This window comes from Pseudorasbora parva, chromosome 18 (genome assembly GCF_024679245.1).
Source record: "Pseudorasbora parva isolate DD20220531a chromosome 18, ASM2467924v1, whole genome shotgun sequence".
NCBI lineage: Eukaryota > Metazoa > Chordata > Actinopteri > Cypriniformes > Gobionidae > Pseudorasbora > Pseudorasbora parva.
Genome location: NC_090189.1, coordinates 2,983,895 through 3,005,558, shown reverse-complemented (window position 1 = coordinate 3,005,558; position 21,664 = coordinate 2,983,895). Strand labels below are relative to the sequence as shown.

Genomic DNA, 21,664 nt, shown 5'->3' with positions numbered 1-21,664 from the left:
TCTTCATTTCGCTCTCAGTGTGGCGTACGACACCTCTGCGGTCACGGGCGTCACACTCTGACAAACACTTCGACTTAGTGTGTGACAAAGACTCGCTGTAAATTATAAATAAAATAATAAAGGAGTGTTGATTGTGTGTTTGTTCTCTACTAGAGCAGGTTTTCCTTCCTGAATGTTGATTATTTCCTCATGTTCTCCATTGTTGCGGCTCCTCTCTTCCCAGTCTGTCAGTAACGCTCTGTTTAGTTCCTGTCTCTATGAAGCCCCTCCCTCTGAAACGCACACTGTCCTCTGATTGGTCGGCTAGAGTGGTGCGTTGTGATTGGTGTTTAGTAAATGCCCCACCCTTACCATACCCGCCAGTTTCAACACACTAGTACTAAACTCAACCAGGCCCCGCCCCTTTATTTAAATGAGGAATATTGTGACATGTTCATTCACATATGTTCTGCTAGGCTAACTGAACGTTAATCTTGTAATAAAGGTCTCATGGACGAAAAACACGCTATATTTTTGTATTCACTGCATTTTTGAATTATAAAAGTTAAATAATTAATTTCATAATAAAAAAATTAAAGGGCGGTGAAATGCTGCTTCATGTATACTGAGATGTTTACACTGTTAAAGCTACACTGTGTAACTTTTTTAGTTTATTCTTAGCTAAAAACACTTAGTTCTTTCAAAAATATATGTGCTCATTAATGTATATTTACTTCTTTCAAGTAATAAAGTATTCTCATAAGTTTATAATTTGCCATTGATAATACATACGGGTGAGGGGTTCGACTGCCGGTGGCCATGTTGCCCCTCCATCTTGAAAGTACAGTAGCCAAAGAGGGACATACCCGTACATTCAAGCTTCACTTTTCGCGTTTTAACACTCGATGGCACTCATTGATGAGGTCGAACTGGAAGCCATGTTAATCTTGGACTAAATCGGCCACCGTAGGAGTTAAAATGAAATCAAAATTGAGAGGAACAGAAACTATTATTCACTGGATGGTCATATACCTTTACACCGCTAGATGAGGAAAATATCACACAGTGGAGCTTTAAGTAACTTGGACTCCCATCCTAAACATGGACCAAGTTTCAAAAACTAATGTTGGACGTTTGATGGAGTATTTCTGTCTTAAAAATACTCCTTCCGGTTTCTCACAAGTTTCGGAGAGTTTTTTTCGAGTATGGGTCGACTTGACGTTAAATAGAGCGGAAGGTCCTTGTATGGGCCGTACGGGCTCTTCTCCCGGTAGGGTGAGCGCGCGCGTGACTAGAGCGAGAGAGGAAATGCACGCCAATAAACACTCTCAGGTGCAGATCCAGTCGTCCGTGAACACTTCTGTGGCGCCGCGCTCCACTTTATTCCTATGGGTGACGTCGAGCGACTTCAACGCTTCAGCACAGCATTCTGGGAAGGCAGCGCTGCATTTGAACCGATTTGAACGCAGAAATGACGGGAAGCTTCAAAACATCGCTTCAGTCGCGTCGCAAAAGTGGATCTCCACGGTCACTGCTGTCAGGACTTCACCAAATCATACCACAGAAGTGTGTTTTTGACGGAGCGGTCCCAGCGATAAAGGTTCGGTCCTGCTTTGGAAGCAGCCGGTGAGTAAAACTGCTTCAAATGTCTGTTGTTGGCTATCATTGCGCAAGTTAACATCAGTAAACGACACGATCGCGTATAACGTTAGTTAACTTATCAATGGAGCCTGCTATCTGATTGATAGCCGTGGTTTATTAGGGTAACGTTTTCTTCTCCACGCTTGAGGACGTCAGCTTTCAGACGCTCTCGTGCTTTAACTGAGCGCACTCGTCATTCTTTAGCTCCGCCCACACGATACGCCTCCAGGCGCTCGTTTTTTTCCGGAAAGACTCGGTACAGCCCATATTTCTTTTATAAATATAATAAAACTAAAGAGTTTTCGGAGATATGAAGGATGCAATACTACTCTATAGGTACTCAAGATTGACATGAGATTGACTGAAACTGAGTGTTTCACCCCCTCTTTAATGATTAATCGATAGTCAATTGTTAATTCTCCTGACGATTGACTAAGATAATTGAATCTAGGGAATGGCCATCCCTAATGCGAATGCACTTTTTTTTAAAATAAAAAAATACCTTTGTACGTGTGTACTTCACTCAACATTGAGCGGAAAATGAAGAAAAAGAAACGGAAGCAGAATAATAAGAATGCAAACGGATACATTATGTGCCTACGCACCTTTGGTGTTTCCCCCCTAAATATATAATAACTGAAATATCAATAATACACTTTAATACCTCCAGGCAGCGGTCCTGCCATCTGCGCGCCAGCATCTCCAGAAGAGGAGGCCTGAATTTATCCAAACCCAGGAGATCCGGAAGCATGACACAATGCATGGCGGCCAGCTGACTCCACCCTACACAAACACACAATCACACCGAGAGTTAATCACAGCGATCCACAACTACAGCCAGCTGCTCTGAAGAACATCCTTACAGGACCCTAGAGAAACCACGGAGAAACATGAGCAACACAGAATCACATATATCAGAAATATATGGAACCGCTTTTGGAAGGAGAAAACAGACTCAACCTCAAAGAAATTACATTTCTTTGTGAAACAAGATCAACTTACCTTTAGGAACACACTCTTACAGCCATTGAAACTGATCAAATTCATGAACAAAATCTAGACTGGATCTCTAAAAATGCAGAGAAACACTGAAGCATTAATGCAAAGATAGCTTTTAAAATGTTTTTTTTTTACAGTGGACATATTTGTCTCTCTTTTGAATTAAAATGTCCATTACTAATGTCCAAGATTTTGTGACAGGTCTCATTTGTCATAAATACTTAATATATTAACTAACATGAACTAACAGTATGCATTTATTAACCTTTGTTGGTGATATTTAATAATAATAGGAATGTGCATTGTTCATGTTAATGCATTAACGAAATACTGAAATTAGCATCCACTAAAATTAAGTTAAATGCACTGTTGGTTCATATCAAGTACTGTAGTAAAATAATGTTACGAGCAGTAACTTTTACATCCAAGAGTTTTTTCAAAAAACTAAATTATTAATAAAAAACAATGCAATGTGGGAATGGGCCGTCTTCTACTTTTCTGATATATTACAAGAAACACAAATTTCAGAAGCATTTTAAAACATTGATTTTTTTCACAGAACATCTCTAAAATAAAAATACTATTATTTTGGTAACACTACAATAAGGTTTAATCAGTTATTGTTCATTTTAACATTTACTAAATACATTATCACAATACAAAGTTGTATTTGTTAACATAATTGTGCTTCACACATATATATTTACCATTGCTAGTTTATGTATATTAACTAATGATAACAAATGAGACCCTACTGTAAAGTGTTAGCATTATTTACAATTGTTAAAAAAAAATTAAATTACACTTTACAATAAGATTTCTACTGCAGTTATTAGCTTTACAAATATATTTATAATTGCTAGTTTATGTAATGTTAACACATGAGACCTTATTGTAAAATGTTAGCATTATTTATAATTGTATTTATTTCTGTACAGTAGAAAAACTGCTTTAAGGATTTAAATATTTTACTCGTAAACATTTATTAAAACACTGAGGATTTGAAGTGTGTGTGTGTGTGTGTGTGTGTGTGTGTGTGTGTGTGTGTGTGTGGTAAGCATGCAGACCAAGACATTTACATTCACGCAGACAGAAAACCACTACAAGCACAGATACAGTAGAAAAGTTAACCTCGAGACAGGACGCGTCACACAAACACGATAAACACACACAGGCACTGAGCGTGAGGCAGACGGAAAGCACAGGAAGAGAAGACGAGCGCAGCTAAAGAAAAGAGAGAGAGAGAGAGAGAGAGAGAGAGAGAGAGAGAGAGAGAGAGAGAGAGGGAGAGAGAGAGAGAGAGAGAGAGAGAGAGAGAGAGAGAGAGAGAGAGAGAGAGAGAGAGAGAGAGAGAGAGAGAGAGAGAGAGAGAATACCTTCATTGACTGAGGGAGAGTGAGACACTCCTGACGCAGAAGACGGGACAGCGACCGCAGCTTGAAAAGAGAGGAAAAGAAACGTGAAACAGAAAGAAAGAAAGAAAGAAAGAAAGAAAGAAAGAAAGAAAGAAAGAAAGAAAGAAAGAAAGAAAGAAAGAAAGAAAGAAAGAAAGAAAGAAAGAAAGAAAGAAAGAAAGAAAGAAAGAAAGAAAGAAAGAAAGAAAGAAAGAAAGAAAGCCTCCAGCAGCATTAGAAATGAAAGTAACTGATTATTAAATGAAAATAAACAGATGGAAAACACCTAGAAATGAAAATCTAGGAACTATTTGGTCATTAAAATTCTAGTTTTTATAATTATTAACTATACTGCCAGTTTTTTACTAAATACGACAATTTAAGACAAAGTTTGTATAAATGTATAGGAATAATTGGTGAGCTCTTATTAGTTAACGTTAATTTTGTTAATGTTAGTTAAAATACAGCTGTTAGTTCATCAGCAATAATATTTACATGTATTGGTAAATGTTGAAATTCATATTAACTAAGATTAATAAATGCCTTACACATATTTTTCATTGATAATTCCTGTAAACTAATGTATTTAGTTAATGTTAACTAAATTTACTTTTTTGTAAAGCGTTACAGAATAAACGTTTTAAATGTCATTTTTAGACACATTTTGATGTTTAATATTAAATAGGGAACTTAAATTATTAAAAGTACAAGAATGTAACATGTTGTATAGTTGCATGAATACAATTAAATAATAATTAGCAAAAAGCTGCTTAAATAATTTTTTTATGTCAACTTCCACAATAGTTCAGCATTTCCCCTAGTTACTGTACTGTCGAATCATCAGATATGAATAAACTCTATATATTTATACATTAATACGTGTGCGCATGTTAAAATAAATCTAAACTGTAAACCATTAATAGAGTATTGCACTAATATTTCCATACAAGCAATTACTCAATTCATCAAAACATTTTGCCGCACCTGTAAAATGATCAATTATTAACATATTACAAAATTTGAATTCTCCCTGACGATAACGAACAGTAAAATCAACAGAAAACGACAAAGAGATGCCTTTCCTTTTGACAAACTGAAAACTACGGAGCCCCTAAAGGGACGTGGTGGAGGAATTTTTTTTGGTGGGGAGATATTTTTTTTCTCTAAACCTTTTGCGTTCCCTCGCAAAGACATTTGCGTTCCCATGCAAAGTTTTGCGAGGGAACGCAAATGTCTTTGCGAGGGAACGCAAAGTTTTGCGAGGGAACGCAAAGTTTTGCGAGGGAACGCAAAGTTTTGCGAGGGAACGCAAATGTCTTTGCGAGGGAACGCAAAGTTTTGCGAGGGAACGCAAAGTTTTGCGAGGGAACGCAAAGTTTTGCGAGGGAACGCAAAGTTTTGCGAGGGAACGCAAATGTCTTTGCGAGGGAACGCAACGTTTTGCGAGGGAACGCAAAGTTTTGCGAGGGAACGCAAATGTCTTTGCGAGGGAACGCAAAGTTTTGCGAGGGAACGCAAAGTTTTGCGAGGGAACGCAAATGTCTTTGCGAGGGAACGCAACGTTTTGCGAGGGAACGCAAAGTTTTGCGAGGGAACGCAAATGTCTTTGCGAGGGAACGCAAAGTTTTGCGAGGGAACGCAAAGTTTTGCGAGGGAACGCAAATGTCTTTGCGAGGGAACGCAACGTTTTGCGAGGGAACGCAAAGTTTTGCGAGGGAACGCAAATGTCTTTGCGAGGGAACGCAAAGTTTTGCGAGGGAACGCAAAGTTTTGCGAGGGAACGCAAATGTCTTTGCGAGGGAACGCAACGTTTTGCGAGGGAACGCAAATGTCTTTGCGAGGGAACGCAAAGTTTTGCGAGGGAACGCAAATGTCTTTGCGAGGGAACGCAAAGTTTTGCGAGGGAACGCAAAGTTTTGCGAGGGAACGCAAATGTCTTTGCGAGGGAACGCAACGTTTTGCGAGGGAACGCAAAGTTTTGCGAGGGAACGCAAATGTCTTTGCGAGGGAACGCAAAGTTTTGCGAGGGAACGCAAAGTTTTGCGAGGGAACGCAAATGTCTTTGCGAGGGAACGCAAAGTTTTGCGAGGGAACGCAAAGTTTTGCGAGGGAACGCAAATGTCTTTGCGAGGGAACGCAAAGTTTTGCGAGGGAACGCAAAGTTTTGCGAGGGAACGCAAATGTCTTTGCGAGGGAACGCAACGTTTTGCGAGGGAACGCAAAGTTTTGCGAGGGAACGCAAATGTCTTTGCGAGGGAACGCAAAGTTTTGCGAGGGAACGCAAAGTTTTGCGAGGGAACGCAAAGTTTTGCGAGGGAACGCAAATGTCTTTGCGAGGGAACGCAACGTTTTGCGAGGGAACGCAAATGTCTTTGCGAGGGAACGCAAAGTTTTGCGAGGGAACGCAAAGTTTTGCGAGGGAACGCAAATGTCTTTGCGAGGGAACGCAAAGTTTTGCGAGGGAACGCAAAGTTTTGCGAGGGAACGCAAATGTCTTTGCGAGGGAACGCAAATGTCTTTGCGAGGGAACGCAACGTTTTGCGAGGGAACGCAAATGTCTTTGCGAGGGAACGCAACGTTTTGCGAGGGAACGCAAAGTTTTGCGAGGGAACGCAAAGTTTTGCGAGGGAACGCAAATGTCTTTGCGAGGGAACGCAACGTTTTGCGAGGGAACGCAAATGTCTTTGCGAGGGAACGCAAATGTCTTTGCGAGGGAACGCAAATGTCTTTGCGAGGGAACGCAAATGTCTTTGCGAGGGAACGCAAATGTCTTTGCGAGGGAACGCAAATGTCTTTGCGAGGGAACGCAAAGTTTTGCGAGGGAACGCAAAGTTTTGCGAGGGAACGCAAATGTCTTTGCGAGGGAACGCAACGTTTTGCGAGGGAACGCAAATGTCTTTGCGAGGGAACGCAAAGTTTTGCGAGGGAACGCAAAGTTTTGCGAGGGAACGCAAATGTCTTTGCGAGGGAACGCAAAGTTTTGCGAGGGAACGCAAATGTCTTTGCGAGGGAACGCAACGTTTTGCGAGGGAACGCAACGTTTTGCGAGGGAACGCAAAGTTTTGCGAGGGAACGCAAATGTCTTTGCGAGGGAACGCAAAGTTTTGCGAGGGAACGCAAAGTTTTGCGAGGGAACGCAAATGTCTTTGCGAGGGAACGCAAAGTTTTGCGAGGGAACGCAAAGTTTTGCGAGGGAACGCAAATGTCTTTGCGAGGGAACGCAACGTTTTGCGAGGGAACGCAAAGTTTTGCGAGGGAACGCAAATGTCTTTGCGAGGGAACGCAAAGTTTTGCGAGGGAACGCAAAGTTTTGCGAGGGAACGCAAAGTTTTGCGAGGGAACGCAAATGTCTTTGCGAGGGAACGCAACGTTTTGCGAGGGAACGCAAATGTCTTTGCGAGGGAACGCAAAGTTTTGCGAGGGAACGCAAAGTTTTGCGAGGGAACGCAAATGTCTTTGCGAGGGAACGCAAAGTTTTGCGAGGGAACGCAAATGTCTTTGCGAGGGAACGCAACGTTTTGCGAGGGAACGCAAAGTTTTGCGAGGGAACGCAAAGTTTTGCGAGGGAACGCAAAGTTTTGCGAGGGAACGCAACGTTTTGCGAGGGAACGCAAAGTTTTGCGAGGGAACGCAAATGTCTTTGCGAGGGAACGCAACGTTTTGCGAGGGAACGCAAATGTCTTTGCGAGGGAACGCAAATGTCTTTGCGAGGGAACGCAAATGTCTTTGCGAGGGAACGCAAATGTCTTTGCGAGGGAACGCAAAGTTTTGCGAGGGAACGCAAAGTTTTGCGAGGGAACGCAAAGTTTTGCGAGGGAACGCAAAGTTTTGCGAGGGAACGCAAATGTCTTTGCGAGGGAACGCAAAAGGTTTAGGGGAAAAAAATACCTCCCCACCTAAAAAAATTCCTCCACCACGTCCCTTTAGGGGCTCCATAGAAAACCAACCTTTCACAAATGGCAAATGCAGTTCTTAAAACACACATTCATTAAAGACGGCATTAAAACAAATTTAACAATTTGTATTTTTATGTCATATTGTAGTGTTTACTAGAAATTATTTATCTGTGCACTTCATTAAAAAAATAAAAAAAATGTATTTACTCTTATAATCTTAAATTAAATACATTAACCTGCCGTCCCCCCCTCGAAACGACTTCTCTATCTCGTTTCTGCGCCGCCTCTCAGACACCGGTTGCTGAGGGCATTCAAATCTGCCTCCATTTTGTTAGCAACGCCCAACTTCCAACGATCCAATCAGTTCCCGAAGGACGAAATCAAGCCTTGCCCTACACTTTTTCTAATTTCAGAGTCTGTTTCACCGAAACCTGCACACTGTGCGGTTTTTCAAAATCCTTTGCGAATGTCCCTTGTCAGACTGTACGAACACGATCCCCGATGTAAGCCATGATCACACTGTAAGATCTCAGTTGGCATTAATGTCAGACTGCACGACGATAGTGAAGGCGCGCTAAAAACGGACGCGCACAAGAAAACTCACCCGGAGCTTTATATCATCAATGAATGACGCGTTCGGTGACGGTGAGCTGCATTACACGCGGGACTGAAATGCTGGCTACAAAGAAATCTCTAGCTCTCGTTTTGGTCATAGTTTGTCTTGAAAAACGGAGATATTTGACTGTCGTCGTAGCAGGAGTCACACTGCAGGATTGTGTGCCAAATCTTCTGACACTGCCAGAATTTCGTCTGAGGTCAAATTTGATCGCAGCGCTCATTAATCGGCTGCCGGTGAACATGTCAAACTAACGACCAAAGACGTCAGATTTTAGCCTCGGATCAGAGGAATCTTTTAGGATTTGCTAAATTTGTCCCAGACGGCCAAATCGTGGCCAGATTTGCACAGTGTGCACCCGAGACGATCTTAACTTCCGTTTCATGCCGACTTTAAGAGATGGACAGCTGTGATTGAGTGAGCAAGAACTACAATTTCCATGAGCACTGAGAGAGAGAGAGAGAGAGAGAGAGAGAGAGAGAGAGAGAGAGAGAGAGAGAGAGAGAGAGAGAGAGAGAGAGAGAGAGAGAGAGAGAGAGAGAGAGAGAGAGAGATGGCAGAGCGAAGCCATGCATGCAGACAGAGAGACAGGGATCCGCCGCACCTGCAGTGTGGAGAGAAAAACTTCAGCAGACAAACAAACAGACAGAGTGGACGGTGTTTTTCTACAATGTGTCCGCTGTGCACATTCAGTAGATGGTAAGTTTGATTAAGATATTTTAAATTGAGGGAAGACAAAAACACTAAACTTGTTAAAGGAACACTCCACTTTTTTAAAAAATAGGCTCATTTTCCAAGTCCCTTAGAGTTAAACTGCTGAGTTTTACCGTTTTCTAATCCATCCAGCCGATCTTTGTATCTGGCGGTAGCACTTTTAGCATAGCTTAGCATACATCATTGAATCAGATTAGACCATTAGCATCACGCTCAAAAAAATGACCAAAGACTTTCAATATTTTTCCTATTTAAAACTTGACTCTTCTGTAGTTACATCGTGTACTAAGACCAGCGTAAAATATATATATTTTTTTGTTAGTATTCTGTGAAACATTATGGTAGAATACACCTTCTTCTTACTATCACAGCCCTTCATGACAGAACCATGGCTTATCGGACAGGTAAATCCATAATTTGCCGGCTGCAACTCTGCAAGCATTTTCTGCAACTACAAAAACATAGTGCCGGTCACTTTGGAAGTTACCTATCTGAGGACTACTTTCAGGCGCTGCGTAATACCAGGAATGAGGGAATAGTTTCTATCTATATCGGCCTAAAAATCTAAACTTTTCATTTTCTGTTGGTCTTTGTACACGATGTAACTAAAGAATAGTCAAGTTTTAAATCGGAAAGTCATTGGTCATTTTTGAGCGTGATGCTAATGGTCTAATCCGATTCAATGATGTATGCTAAGCTTTGCTAAAAGTGCTACCGCCTGATAGAAAGATCGGCTGGGTGGATTCAAAAATGGTAAAACTCAGCAGTTTAACTCTAAGGGACTTGGAAAATGAGCCTATTTTGAAAAAAAGTGGAGTGTTCCTTTAGGTCTGTATATCTCACAAAGTTATTTGGCAAAATCATTTATTTAGTTGAGCAAAAAAAAACCTGGACATCAAAGTACTAGTACTGCTGTCCTCGATCAAGCTGTTATTTACATATTAAATGTTAAATAGAGCATTCAATATTGACATGGAATAACAACATCGACAGACATGGAATAAAAGGCATTAAACTCCAATGTGTCAGTCTGAAAGAAAAGTGATTTTTAAAAAGTCAAGACTTCAGCGCTTCATGACAATAAAGCACGTGTTAAAAACTAAGCACCAGGCCTCTTCTACGCTCTCCGACTGAAACTTCTCCACGGCTCAGCGAGATTTGCTCCAAACGCTGCCATTTGTTTCTCCAAATCCCTCGTTCCGCCGGCACATGCTCGGCTTTTATCTCGGCACACGATTTAAAGAACGACTCCATTAAAAAACACTTAATAACACAACCTGAGCACAGTTTCACACACCCGTCCGGATCAATACGAGGAAACGAGAGGAGGGGAAAAACGCTACACGCGTTGAATAACTTTCATTATGTGTACAAACCTAAAGAGAAGTGTTAGATCAATATTCTCAGCACATCTCAGAGGACCCTCTCTCTCTCTCTCTCTCTCTCTCTCTCTCTCTCTCTCTCTCTCTCTCTCTATCTGTGGGAGATAAAAAGTGAATCATAACATTCTCCTTCTCTAAACGCAATCTCGTCCAGCGTGAGAATTCATCGGACAGGCACGTGTCAGAACGCCGGACACGGAGCGCTAACGCTTCTCGCAGCGGTTTTGTCCAGTGAAAGACTTTTAGCATGAGAAAGAAACGCTGCAGGCCCTTCTGGTCAAAGAGACGAGTACAACAGAAGCCACTTCCCCTCTGAATGAGGCCAAACAGGCGTGTGGCGTGAGCAACTGAACACAAGCGATTATTCACAGTCCTGCTCTATTGTGGACCAACAATAGCTGCTCAGGAAGGGCGACAAATTAGGGCACGTGTTATGAAGAGAGAGAGTGTGTGTGTGTGTGTTACTAACAGGGCTTAATCAGACACCCTGCACGAAACCGGACAAGTTTTCTGGTGCATGTTATCTAGAATTTGCATGCAAAACAAGAAGTTTTATTATTGGTGTTTGCTAAGATCAGTATTTTCTCCTGCCGGAATTTTCCTCTGCACTATAGAAAGCTATCTTAGTATGAAAAGAAGAATAAACTTTAATGCTGTTATCGATAAAATCCCCAAAATGCTGAGATTCAAATTTATGGCAATACTTCTACATTTTCACCTGACAACAACTGAGTCAAGTTATGGCTGCTCTGACTGAAAAAAATTAATAAATAAAATGAATTGATTAAAAAAATAATAATAATAAATAAATAAGACTAAGATTTATTTTTGGTCAGTATCGCACACCCCTAATGCAAATACTTATATATCTTTACTGCATTTTAACGATTACATTAAACATTATGAATCTACCTGACATACACTGATTAGTCAAATCATGGTTCCTCTTCTGATAGACACACACACACACACACACACACACACACACACACACACACGTCGTGTTTTCATGTTTAATGGGGACTTTCCATAGGCGTAATGGATTTCATACTGTACAAACTGTACATCCTATCCCCCTACACTGCCCCTGCCCCTAAACCTACCCATCACACACACACACACACACACACACACACACACACACACACACACACACACACACACACACACACACACACACACACACACACACACACACACACACACACACACACACACACACACACACACACCTAAAGGATTATTAGGAACACCATACTAATACTGTGTTTGACCCCCTTTCGCCTTCAGAACTGCCTTAATTCTACGTAGCATTGATTCAACAAGGATGGTACATGGTGGTCATAAAGGGATGGACATGGTCAGAAACACTGCTCAGGTAGGCCGTGGCATTTAAACGATGCCCAATTGGCACTAAAGAGCCTAAAGTGTGCCAAGAAAACATCCCCCACACCATTACACCACCGCCACCAGCCTGCACAGTGGTAACAAGGCATGATGGATCCATGTTCTCATTCTGTTTACACCAAATTCTGACTCTACCATCTGAACGTCTCAACAGAAATCGAGACTCATCAGACCAGGCAGCATTTTTCCAGGTTATTTCAGTCAAAGTTGCTCTTCTATCAGCTTGAATCAGTCGGCCCATTCTCCTCTGACATCGAGCATCAACAAGGCATTTTCTCCCACAGGACTGCCGCATACTGGATGTTTTTCCCTTTTCACACCATTCTTTGTAAACCCTAGAAATGAAAGGGTGTGAAAATCCCAGTAACTGAGCAGATTGTGAAATACTCAGACCGGCCCGTCTGGCACCAACAACCATGCCACACTTAAAACGGCTTAAATCACCTTTCTTTCCCATTCTGACATTCAGTTTGGAGTTCAGGAGATTGTCTTGACCAGGAACACACCCCTAAATGCACTGAAGCAGCTGCCAGGTTGATTAGATAATTGCATTAATGAGAAATTGAACAGGTGTTCCTAATAATCCTTTAGGTGAGTGTGTATATATGTATAAATTGCCCACCCCTAATGCATTTCAACTCTTGCATTAAACATTATGAATCTAATCACATCATGGTTCCTGTTTGAAACACAACAAAACAAAATACAATCATAAAATAGGAAGAGTCCGAGGGTTTTGTGTGTGTGTGTTTGACGGCGAGAGGCTGTATTTGGTCTTTGTAGTCACCTTGTTTGATCTGTCCTTGCAGGGCCGGGCTGGAGGCCTGCGGGCCACTCCTCCTCGGGCTCTCGGGGGTTCCTGGTCTTGGGGGCCTGAAACACAAAAGGCCAAATGAAATATTTAACACACATATCTACAGCACAGAATTTAACATCAGACCGGTACCTGTGTGTGTGTGTGTGTGTGTGTGTGTGTGTGTGTGTGTGTGTGTGTGTGTGTGTGTGTGTGTGTGTGAGCAAATATGCGGATATGTGTTTTTTTAGTTTTATGATTGCTTTGAATTAGCTTTTTATTTTTTAGCTTTTGAGTTAAATTTAGTTTAATCTTTAGTCATTTCTTTATGCGCTTAACGTTTTATAGGTGTCATTTATTTTTATTTCAGTTTTATTTCAGTTTAGGTTGTATTTTTTCCAGTTACTAACTTTAATACATGTGTTTAAAATGCTCTCATTACAATAGTTTTTGTTGGTAAATCCATTTGGCCACTTTGGCCACAAATATTTTTGCACTTTTTTAAATTGCATGTCTTTCTGTTTTACATAAATAAATAAGAATTTTTTTCCCCATAAATTTGTTTTTATTTTTATATTATAAGCAAAAATGTATATTCTCCTCTTAAAAAGCACGTGCTAGTGTAATAAAGCACTAGTTATTAACGCTAAAACTACAACCATTAAAACATTTCTGTTAATTGTTATTAAATAAATTGTAGATATTAGCTGAAAATTAAACTAAATGAAAATTAGAAATGTTGCCCTGGCAATAAAATTAAATAAGCTTTTAAGTTAAAGCACTAAAATTATTAACTGGAAAGAAATAAAAACTAACACATAAAACATTTAAATAAAAAATAAAACAATTAAACCTAAATAACATTATTTACATTAAATAAATAAATAAAATGACAAAAGCACATAACAAAATTACTATAAATTAAACTAAATATTACTAAAAAAAATAAAAGCTAATTAAAATATATAATAAAAAAGATAAATCTGTCACAAAAACATTTGTGAAGAATGTAAATTATAGCTTTTATCTATACTTTTACCTGATTCAAGTCATCGTTGTTCTGTTGAATTTCTTTAAAATAAAATAAAAAATATAATATAAAATAAAAATAAAAATAAAAATAAAAATATAATATAATAAAAAAAACACATTTTTTTTGTCGATATCGCACACTGCTAATGCAAATGTATTAAACTTATTACATTATGAATCTACCTGACAACCACTGATTAGTCAAATCATGGTTCATTCTGATTTAAAAAAAATCATAATTTCATAAAATAAAATAATTTTTTAAGATGAAGCACTAAAAATATTAACTGGAAATAAATAAAAACAAAAAAAAACTATGAAACCTAAATAACATTATTAACATAAAAAAGGACAACAGCACATTACTAAAAAAAGGAAACTAAGTATTACTAAAATATAAAAATAAAAGCTAATTAAAAATATTATTAAAAATGTATTAAAACTAAGAGAACACTGTAACAAACACATCTGTGAATAATATGTAAAATATAGCATTATATCAACAAATTCCCCAAAAATATTGAGATATATGTTTTTGTAGATATCGCACAAATACGTCTACATTTTTACTCTTGCAATAAACATCTAAATGATTGGAATAATATCTAATCAAATCAAATACAATAAAATAAAAAAATAAATAAATGTAATTAATTAAATTAAAATATAATGTTCTGAGTCAATGTGAGCTATATCGCCAACACAAGTTGTAAAAAAGTAAAGAGGAGATGTCATCGTGTATTCAGCTTGTTATCTCTTCCACACACAAGATCTCGCTCCTTCTCTCTCTTTTATATTCTATACTTTGTCTATATTCAGTGTTTTTGTGTCTGTCATCATTGCTCTCCGCTCCACCGGTCAAACTCCCTCTAACGAGAGCCGGACCTCGTTATGGCATCAGAAGAAGCTCCTCTGAGATCTTTGACTGCACGTTCTGCTCAGGATTTTAAGAGGGGACTGGAGGTACAAAACAAACGACTTCTGACCGAGTTTAAGAAGCTTAGAGACCCGTGTGAAGTGTTTCACTTGGCAAACCGTACAGTCAAAGGGCATTTGATAGGAGCTCAAGAAACACGCGTGTGTGTGTGTGTGTGTGTGTGTGTGTGTGTATGTGTGTGAGGAAAGTTTTAGCCGCTTTGTGAAACCTTGTGAGCGCATTATAAAAGCCACTAAAACTGCAGTCTGATGGAAACTAACACCAACAGCAATGAGACGTTCCTTTTATTTCAACTGTGAGGTTCATCCTGGTCTAGTTGGAGAAGTTTATTGACAAGATATTGAAAATACCATCTTTTCTGGCCATTTTAGCTTTCCACTGCGTAACTTTGCCCTCCAAAGATTTTAGAAAATAAATCTAAAGTGAGGCCGTAAATGTGAAATTGCCTCGTAAAAATCTGGGGTGGATTTCGCTCAGAGCAACACAGAGATTGAAAGAAGTGTTTTAATATCTGTGTGTAAACTGAAGGACGTACTTCACATGGATAAAACTAACACTGATCAGGCATAACATTATGACCAGGTGAGGGGATGATCACTTCATCACGGCTCCTGTTAGTGGGTGGGATATATTAGGCAGCAAGTGAACATTTTGTCCTCAGAGTTGATGTGTGTGAAGCAGGAGAAATGGGCAAGCGTAAGGATTTGAGCGAGTTTGGCCAGATTGTGACGGCTAGACGACTGGGTCAGAGCATCTCCAAAACTGCAGCTCTTGTGGGCTGTTCCCGGTCTGCAGTGGTCAGTCTCTATCAAAAGTGCTCCAAGGAAGGACCAGTGGAGAACCGGCCACAGGGTCATGGGCGGCCAAGGCTCATTGATGCACGTGGGGAGCGAAGGCTGGCCAGTGTGGTCCGATCAAACAGACGAGCTACTGGAGCTCAAACTGCTCCAGAAGTTAATGCTGGTTCTGATAGAAAGCTGACAGAATACACAGAGCAGCTCAGTTTGTGGCGTATGGGGCGGCATAGCCGCTGACCAGTCAGGGTGCCCTCTGACCCCTGACCCCGCCGAAAGCACCAACAGTGGCCCGTGTGATCAGGACTGGACCACGGAGCAATGGAAGAAGGTGGCCTGGTCTGAGGAATCACGTGTTCTTTTACATCACGTAGATTGCCGGATGTGTGTGTGTGTGTGGCTTACCTGAGGAACACATGGCCCCAGGATGCACTATGGGAAGATGGCGAGCCGGCGGAGGCAGTGTGATGCTTTGGGCAATGTTCTGCTGGGAAACCTTGGGTCCTGTCATTCACTGTTTCTTCCTTGGACCACTATTGATAAATACTGGCTCATTATCCTGTTGAAAAAGGCCAGGTTGACTTGTCCTCCAGATTCTCCAGGACGTAAAAGATCTGCTGCTAACATCTTGGTGCCACATACCACAGCACATCTTCAGGGGTCTAATGGAGTCCATGCCTCGACGGGTCAGCAAAAGAGGGACCAACAGAATATTAGGATAATGATAATTTTATGCCTGATCGGTGAAATAGCTTGAAAGGAAGCCTAAGCCTATGAAGAAAAAAAAATCAAGCACTACTTCAAAATAGGTCTCATTATATTGACTGGTGAAAGTTATTTCAAGGTAAAACCGCCTTTGAGAGAAATCGCTGGCGCTGCCCTTCAATCTAAACACGATACACAAACACATCGACGGCGCGTATCGACGGATTTCACGTCAGTTCACCTGCCGAGCACGACACTGAAATCTCTCACCTGCGGACAAGCTGAACGATCAGCAAACAAACAGCGAGCGCAGCAAGAGAGAAAGAGCTCGATAGCCTTCAGCCGCTCCACCCGCGGGGCCATCATGACCAGAACAACCACTCCGTCCCCTGGGAGCGAGTCTGGCCCCGCGGCCCCTGGGTGGAGATGAGACGCTTCATGCTCCGACACCGTCCGCACACACACGCCTGAACCTCCAGCCGACCCCTGGGAACCCGCGAAAATTAAAGCCCCCGGATCCGCATAAGAGAACACAGGTAAACAACAGAACCAGCGGGGCTGAAGCGCCACATGACGCTCCAAGGTCATTTACTGTCTTTCTGCGCTTTTTATTTGCCAAGACATCATTTCTCATTTTCTTTCAGTTTAACTTGATGTACTGAAACAATTCAAACTAAAACTGAAATAAAAATGAAAAAGAACTATATGTATAAAAAAAAAAAAAAGTGGGCCAAAAAAATATTACAATAACTTTAAGCTGAAATTAAAATGCAAAGAGAAAACATAAAAACTGATTTAAAATGATAAATTATAAATAAAACTAAATATGTTAGTGCATTTAAACACCATGGTCGATGCTTGTTTTATATATATATATATATATATATATATATATATATATATATATATATATATATATATATATATATATATAAATAAATTAATAAAGTATTAATGATAAAGTAAATAAAAGTATCAATATAAAAATGCAGTATACAAACACCATAGACTGTAAAAAAATATGGACGTAGTGTCCGTGACGTCACCCATAGGATTCTGATAAGCCGTTCTGAAGCTTAAAGTATGGGCGAGCTGGGCGTTGCCATCTTGTGAGCGAGTCAACGCGTGTCACTCCCGGATAACAGAAAATGGGCAAAGAGGCGGGATGTACGCGGAGCTGAGGTGACGCAATGACTATAGACGGCAGATAAATGGCTATCCACTTGTAACCACGCCCTTAATTATGCAGAACCTTAAGGCTTTATATAACGGAAACGAATGAGTTATAAAAAAATTCACCCCCCTCAGAGTTGTCATGAAGATCAAAATTAGCATTATAAGCCAAAACCACAATTTGTACTAGACTGTAAACATGTTTTTTTCTGCTTTAAAGTTGAGAATTTTAACATGGGGCTCAATGAGATTCTGCTCCCTTCTGGAGCCGCTCTAGTGGCCAGTTGAGGAATTACAGTTTACATTACTTCTGTATTGGCTTCAGAAGAGATCGCGGGAGGTTGCCGCTTGACAAACACACACACTCTCACTCTCTCTCTCATACACGCACGCACGCACGCACGCACGCACGCACGCACGCACACACACACACAAAATGTACACATAATTTAGCATTCCAATTTAAATATAAAAATAACCACAGAATGAATGATTATTACAAGTGTGCATTAGTATAATGAGAATTTTGAAGTAATAATAATTAGTACAATTGGGTGAAAAAGTATATATATATACAGTGAGGAAAATAAGTATTTGAACACCCTGCTATTTTGCAAGTTCTCCCACTTAGAAATCATGGAGGGGTCTGAAATGGTCATCGTAGGTGCATGTCCACTGTGAGAGACATAATCTAAAAAAATATATATATATATAGTTTGTTTAATTTGTCATACGCTTTTATGTTATATTGCTATTTAGGTTTAATTTATTTTTATTTCAGTTTTTGTTTTTATTTATTTCCACTGGTGCTTCAGTTTAAACTTATTTTGGTCGATTGCCAAGGCAACATTTGGGATTTTCGTTTAGTTTAATAACTAATATTTATATTAATAACCCAGTCTTTATATATATATATATATATATATATATATATATATATATATATATATATATATATATATATATATATATATAGTTATATTAATAGAGTCTCTGAGACACTTTGAACAGGACCCCATCTTTGTGCAGTATAATATGCTATAATAAGCTGTCTGCAAGTGTGTGTTTGTGGGCATGTTTTTGTGAAACATCAGGACGCAAATGTGTATAATGACAGGTATTACAGGAGAGGGTGAAATATGAGGACATTACCCATGGCCCCACTTTTCAAAAGGCTTATAAATCACACAGGAGGAGTTTTTATGAGAAAGTAAAAATGCAGAATGTTTCCTGTGATGGGTAGATTTAGGGGCAGTGTGTGTGTGTGTGCGTGTGTGTGTGTGTGCGTGCGTGCGTGCGTGTGTGTGTGTGTGAGTGTGTGTGTGAGAGAGTGAGTGAGTGAGTGAGTGAGTGTGTGTGTGTGTGTGTGTGTGTGTGTGTCTGTGTGTGAGAGTGAGTGAGTGAGTGAGTGTGTGTGTGTGTGTGTGTCTGTGTGTGAGAGTGAGTGAGTGAGTGAGTGTGTGTGTGTGTGTGTGTGTGTGTGTGTGTGTGTGTGTGAGAGTGAGTGAGTGAGTGAGTGAGTGTGTGTGTGTGTGTGTGTGTGTGTGTGTGTGTGTGTGTGTGTGTGTGTGTGAGAGAGTGAGTGAGTGAGTGAGTGAGTGTGTGTGTGTGTGAGAGTGAGTGAGTGAGTGAGTGAGTGAGTGAGTGAGTGTGTGAGTGTGTGTGTGTGTGTGTGTGTGTGTGTGTGTGTGTGTGTGTGTATGTGTGTGTGTGTGTGTGTGTGTGTGTGTGTGTGTGTGTGTGTGTGTGTGTGTGTGTGTGTGTGTGTGTGAGAGAGAGTGAGTGAGTGAGTGAGTGAGTGAGTGAGTGAGAGTGAGTGAGTGTCTGAGAGACTTCACCTGACTGGCGCTTTCTTCATGTGCTCTCCGATGAAGGTGGCGTTGGTCATGCCCATCAGTGTGTTGGCCAGTGAGATGACGGACAGCAGGTGTTGTGTGGTCACGGCTCTCGATACGCCGTACGTTCCCTTGCCCACGATCTCGGAAACGGAGAGCTTGCGGCCCTCGGAGCAGCCCTGGGCCAGCCGTCGCAGCAGCGAGTCCTTGAAGGTCGGCAGCATCAGAGACATGTGGCCTCCGCGCGATATCAGGCCGAAGGAGATGGGAGTGTGTGGGCGGAGCATGCCCAGCCGGCTCACACACACCTCGTCCAGCTCTCCATTGAGGCCCCAGGCATGCAGGCAGGACATGAAAAGCTTGGCCGTGTCCATGGTCAGATTATACTCCAGCAGACTCAGAGACTTGGACTTCTCCTCGCGCCGCCGCTGCTCCTCCTCTTCATCCTCGTCTTCATCCAGCAGGTGCTCCTTGATGTTTTCTTTAATGGTCTCCTTCACCTGTGCAGGGAAAGCAGACAACATCATGTGAAAACAAACAAAACCAACAACAAACAAAACCAACAACTGACCATTTTAGCTAGAACCATAGACTGTAAAACAATATGGACGTAGTGTCCGTGATGTCACCCATAGGATTCCGATAAGCCGTTCTGAAGCTTAAAGTAGGGGCGAGCTGGGCGTCGCCATCTTACTAGCGAGTCATCACGTGTCACTCCCAGATAACAGAAAATGGTCAAAAAGGCGGGATGTGGGCGGAGCTTAGGTGACACAATGACTATAGACAGCAGATAAATGGCTATCCACCTGTCACTCAAAGTGGCCACGCCCTTAATTATGCAGAACTTTAAGGCTTTATATAACGTAAACGAATGAGTTATAAAAAAATTCACCCCCCTCAGAGTCGTCATGAGGGTCAAAATTAGCCGTATAAGCCAAAACCACAATTTGTACCAGACTGTAAACATGTTTTATTCTGCTGTAAAGTTGGGCATTTTAACATGCGGCTCACTGAGATTCTGCTCCTTCTGGAGCCGCTCTAGTGGCCAGACGAGGAATTGCAGTTTACATTACTTCTGTATTGGCTTCAAGAGAGATCGCGGGAGGTTGCCACTTGGCTAGAACTCAAATTAAAGCCTACAGCTTTTTGGCTGTATTAATATTTTGAATTATCTTTTGTTTATGTTAATGTCTCCTTCACCTGCGCTGGGAAAGCGGACAACATCATGTGACAACAAAAAACTGACCATTTCAGCTAGAACTCAAAATAAAGCCTACAGCTTTATGGTTGTTTTAATATTTCAAATTATCTTTTATTTTGATGTTCATTTTAGATATTTTTTTAGCATTTGCATTATGTGCTTTAAAAAAACATCCAACAGAATTAGAATCTCTTGAAGCATCCAAAATACATTTGGGTCCAAAAATAACAAAAACTACGACTTTATTCAGCATTGTCTTCTCTTCTGGTTTGTCTTCAATCCTCAAATAAAGATTTGAACGGTTATAAAATCCATGATTCGGATCGCCAATGTCACGTGATTTCAGCAGTTTGACACGCGATCCGAATCATGAATCAATACGCTGATTCATAACCGTTTGAATCTTTATTTGAGGATTGAAAACAAACGCGGAAGAGAAGACAATGCTGAATAAAGTCGTAGTTTTTGTTATTTTTGGACCCAAATGTATTTCCGACGCTTCAAGAGACTCTAATTAACCCACTGACATCTCATATGGACTACTCTGATGATGTTTTTATTCCCTTTCTGGACATGGACATAGTATAGTGTGCATACACTTGCATACACTCTCGGACTAAATATAAAATATCTTAAACTGTGTGTGAAGATGTGTGTGGAATGACATTAGAGAGAGTCATTAAAGGGGTACTTCAGCGCTGGAAAGATGAATCTGTATTTAAACTGGGTCATTAATGTAGTAGAAATGTGAAATTATTTTTGAATTTGGTGCTTTCTAGACTGAGAAAAGACAGAAAATGTATTTTTGTCTCATGGGGATGAAAGACTACAATTCCCAGAATGCTTCGCTACCCTGTGAGGCCATTCCCAATGCCACCACTACTGGATTACTGTGACTGAGTTCAGAAAGTACAATTAAATACTGAACGTGTGTGCTCAATATAACGATCGAGTCGCCGCGTGAGTCTCACAGCACTAACTCAGATTAGGAGTCAGATTACACTGAACGTCATAAATGAGCTGATGAGCTCTCGTGATGAGAGCTGAGGTAATCGCGGCCACACTCGCGGCATACATTCACAACACGTTTTCAGTTCATGCCTTTGGAAGCTTAACTTTCATAGAAATTAATTTGAGAAGTTAAAACACTTATATTGCTCAGCATC

At 40.6% G+C, this 21,664-nt stretch overlaps 1 protein-coding gene across 1 annotated transcript in view; it reads right to left on the bottom strand.

Moving 5' to 3' along the window:
- The window catches only part of LOC137046941 (WD repeat-containing protein 7), a 169,008-nt gene that overhangs the window by 94,737 nt on the left and 52,607 nt on the right, over window positions 1-21,664 (bottom strand). Inside the window, 4 exon segments of the mRNA XM_067424450.1 lie at window positions 2,285-2,403; window positions 3,996-4,055; window positions 12,816-12,901; window positions 19,301-19,797. Coding sequence (XP_067280551.1) covers window positions 2,285-2,403; window positions 3,996-4,055; window positions 12,816-12,901; window positions 19,301-19,797 — 762 coding nt within the window.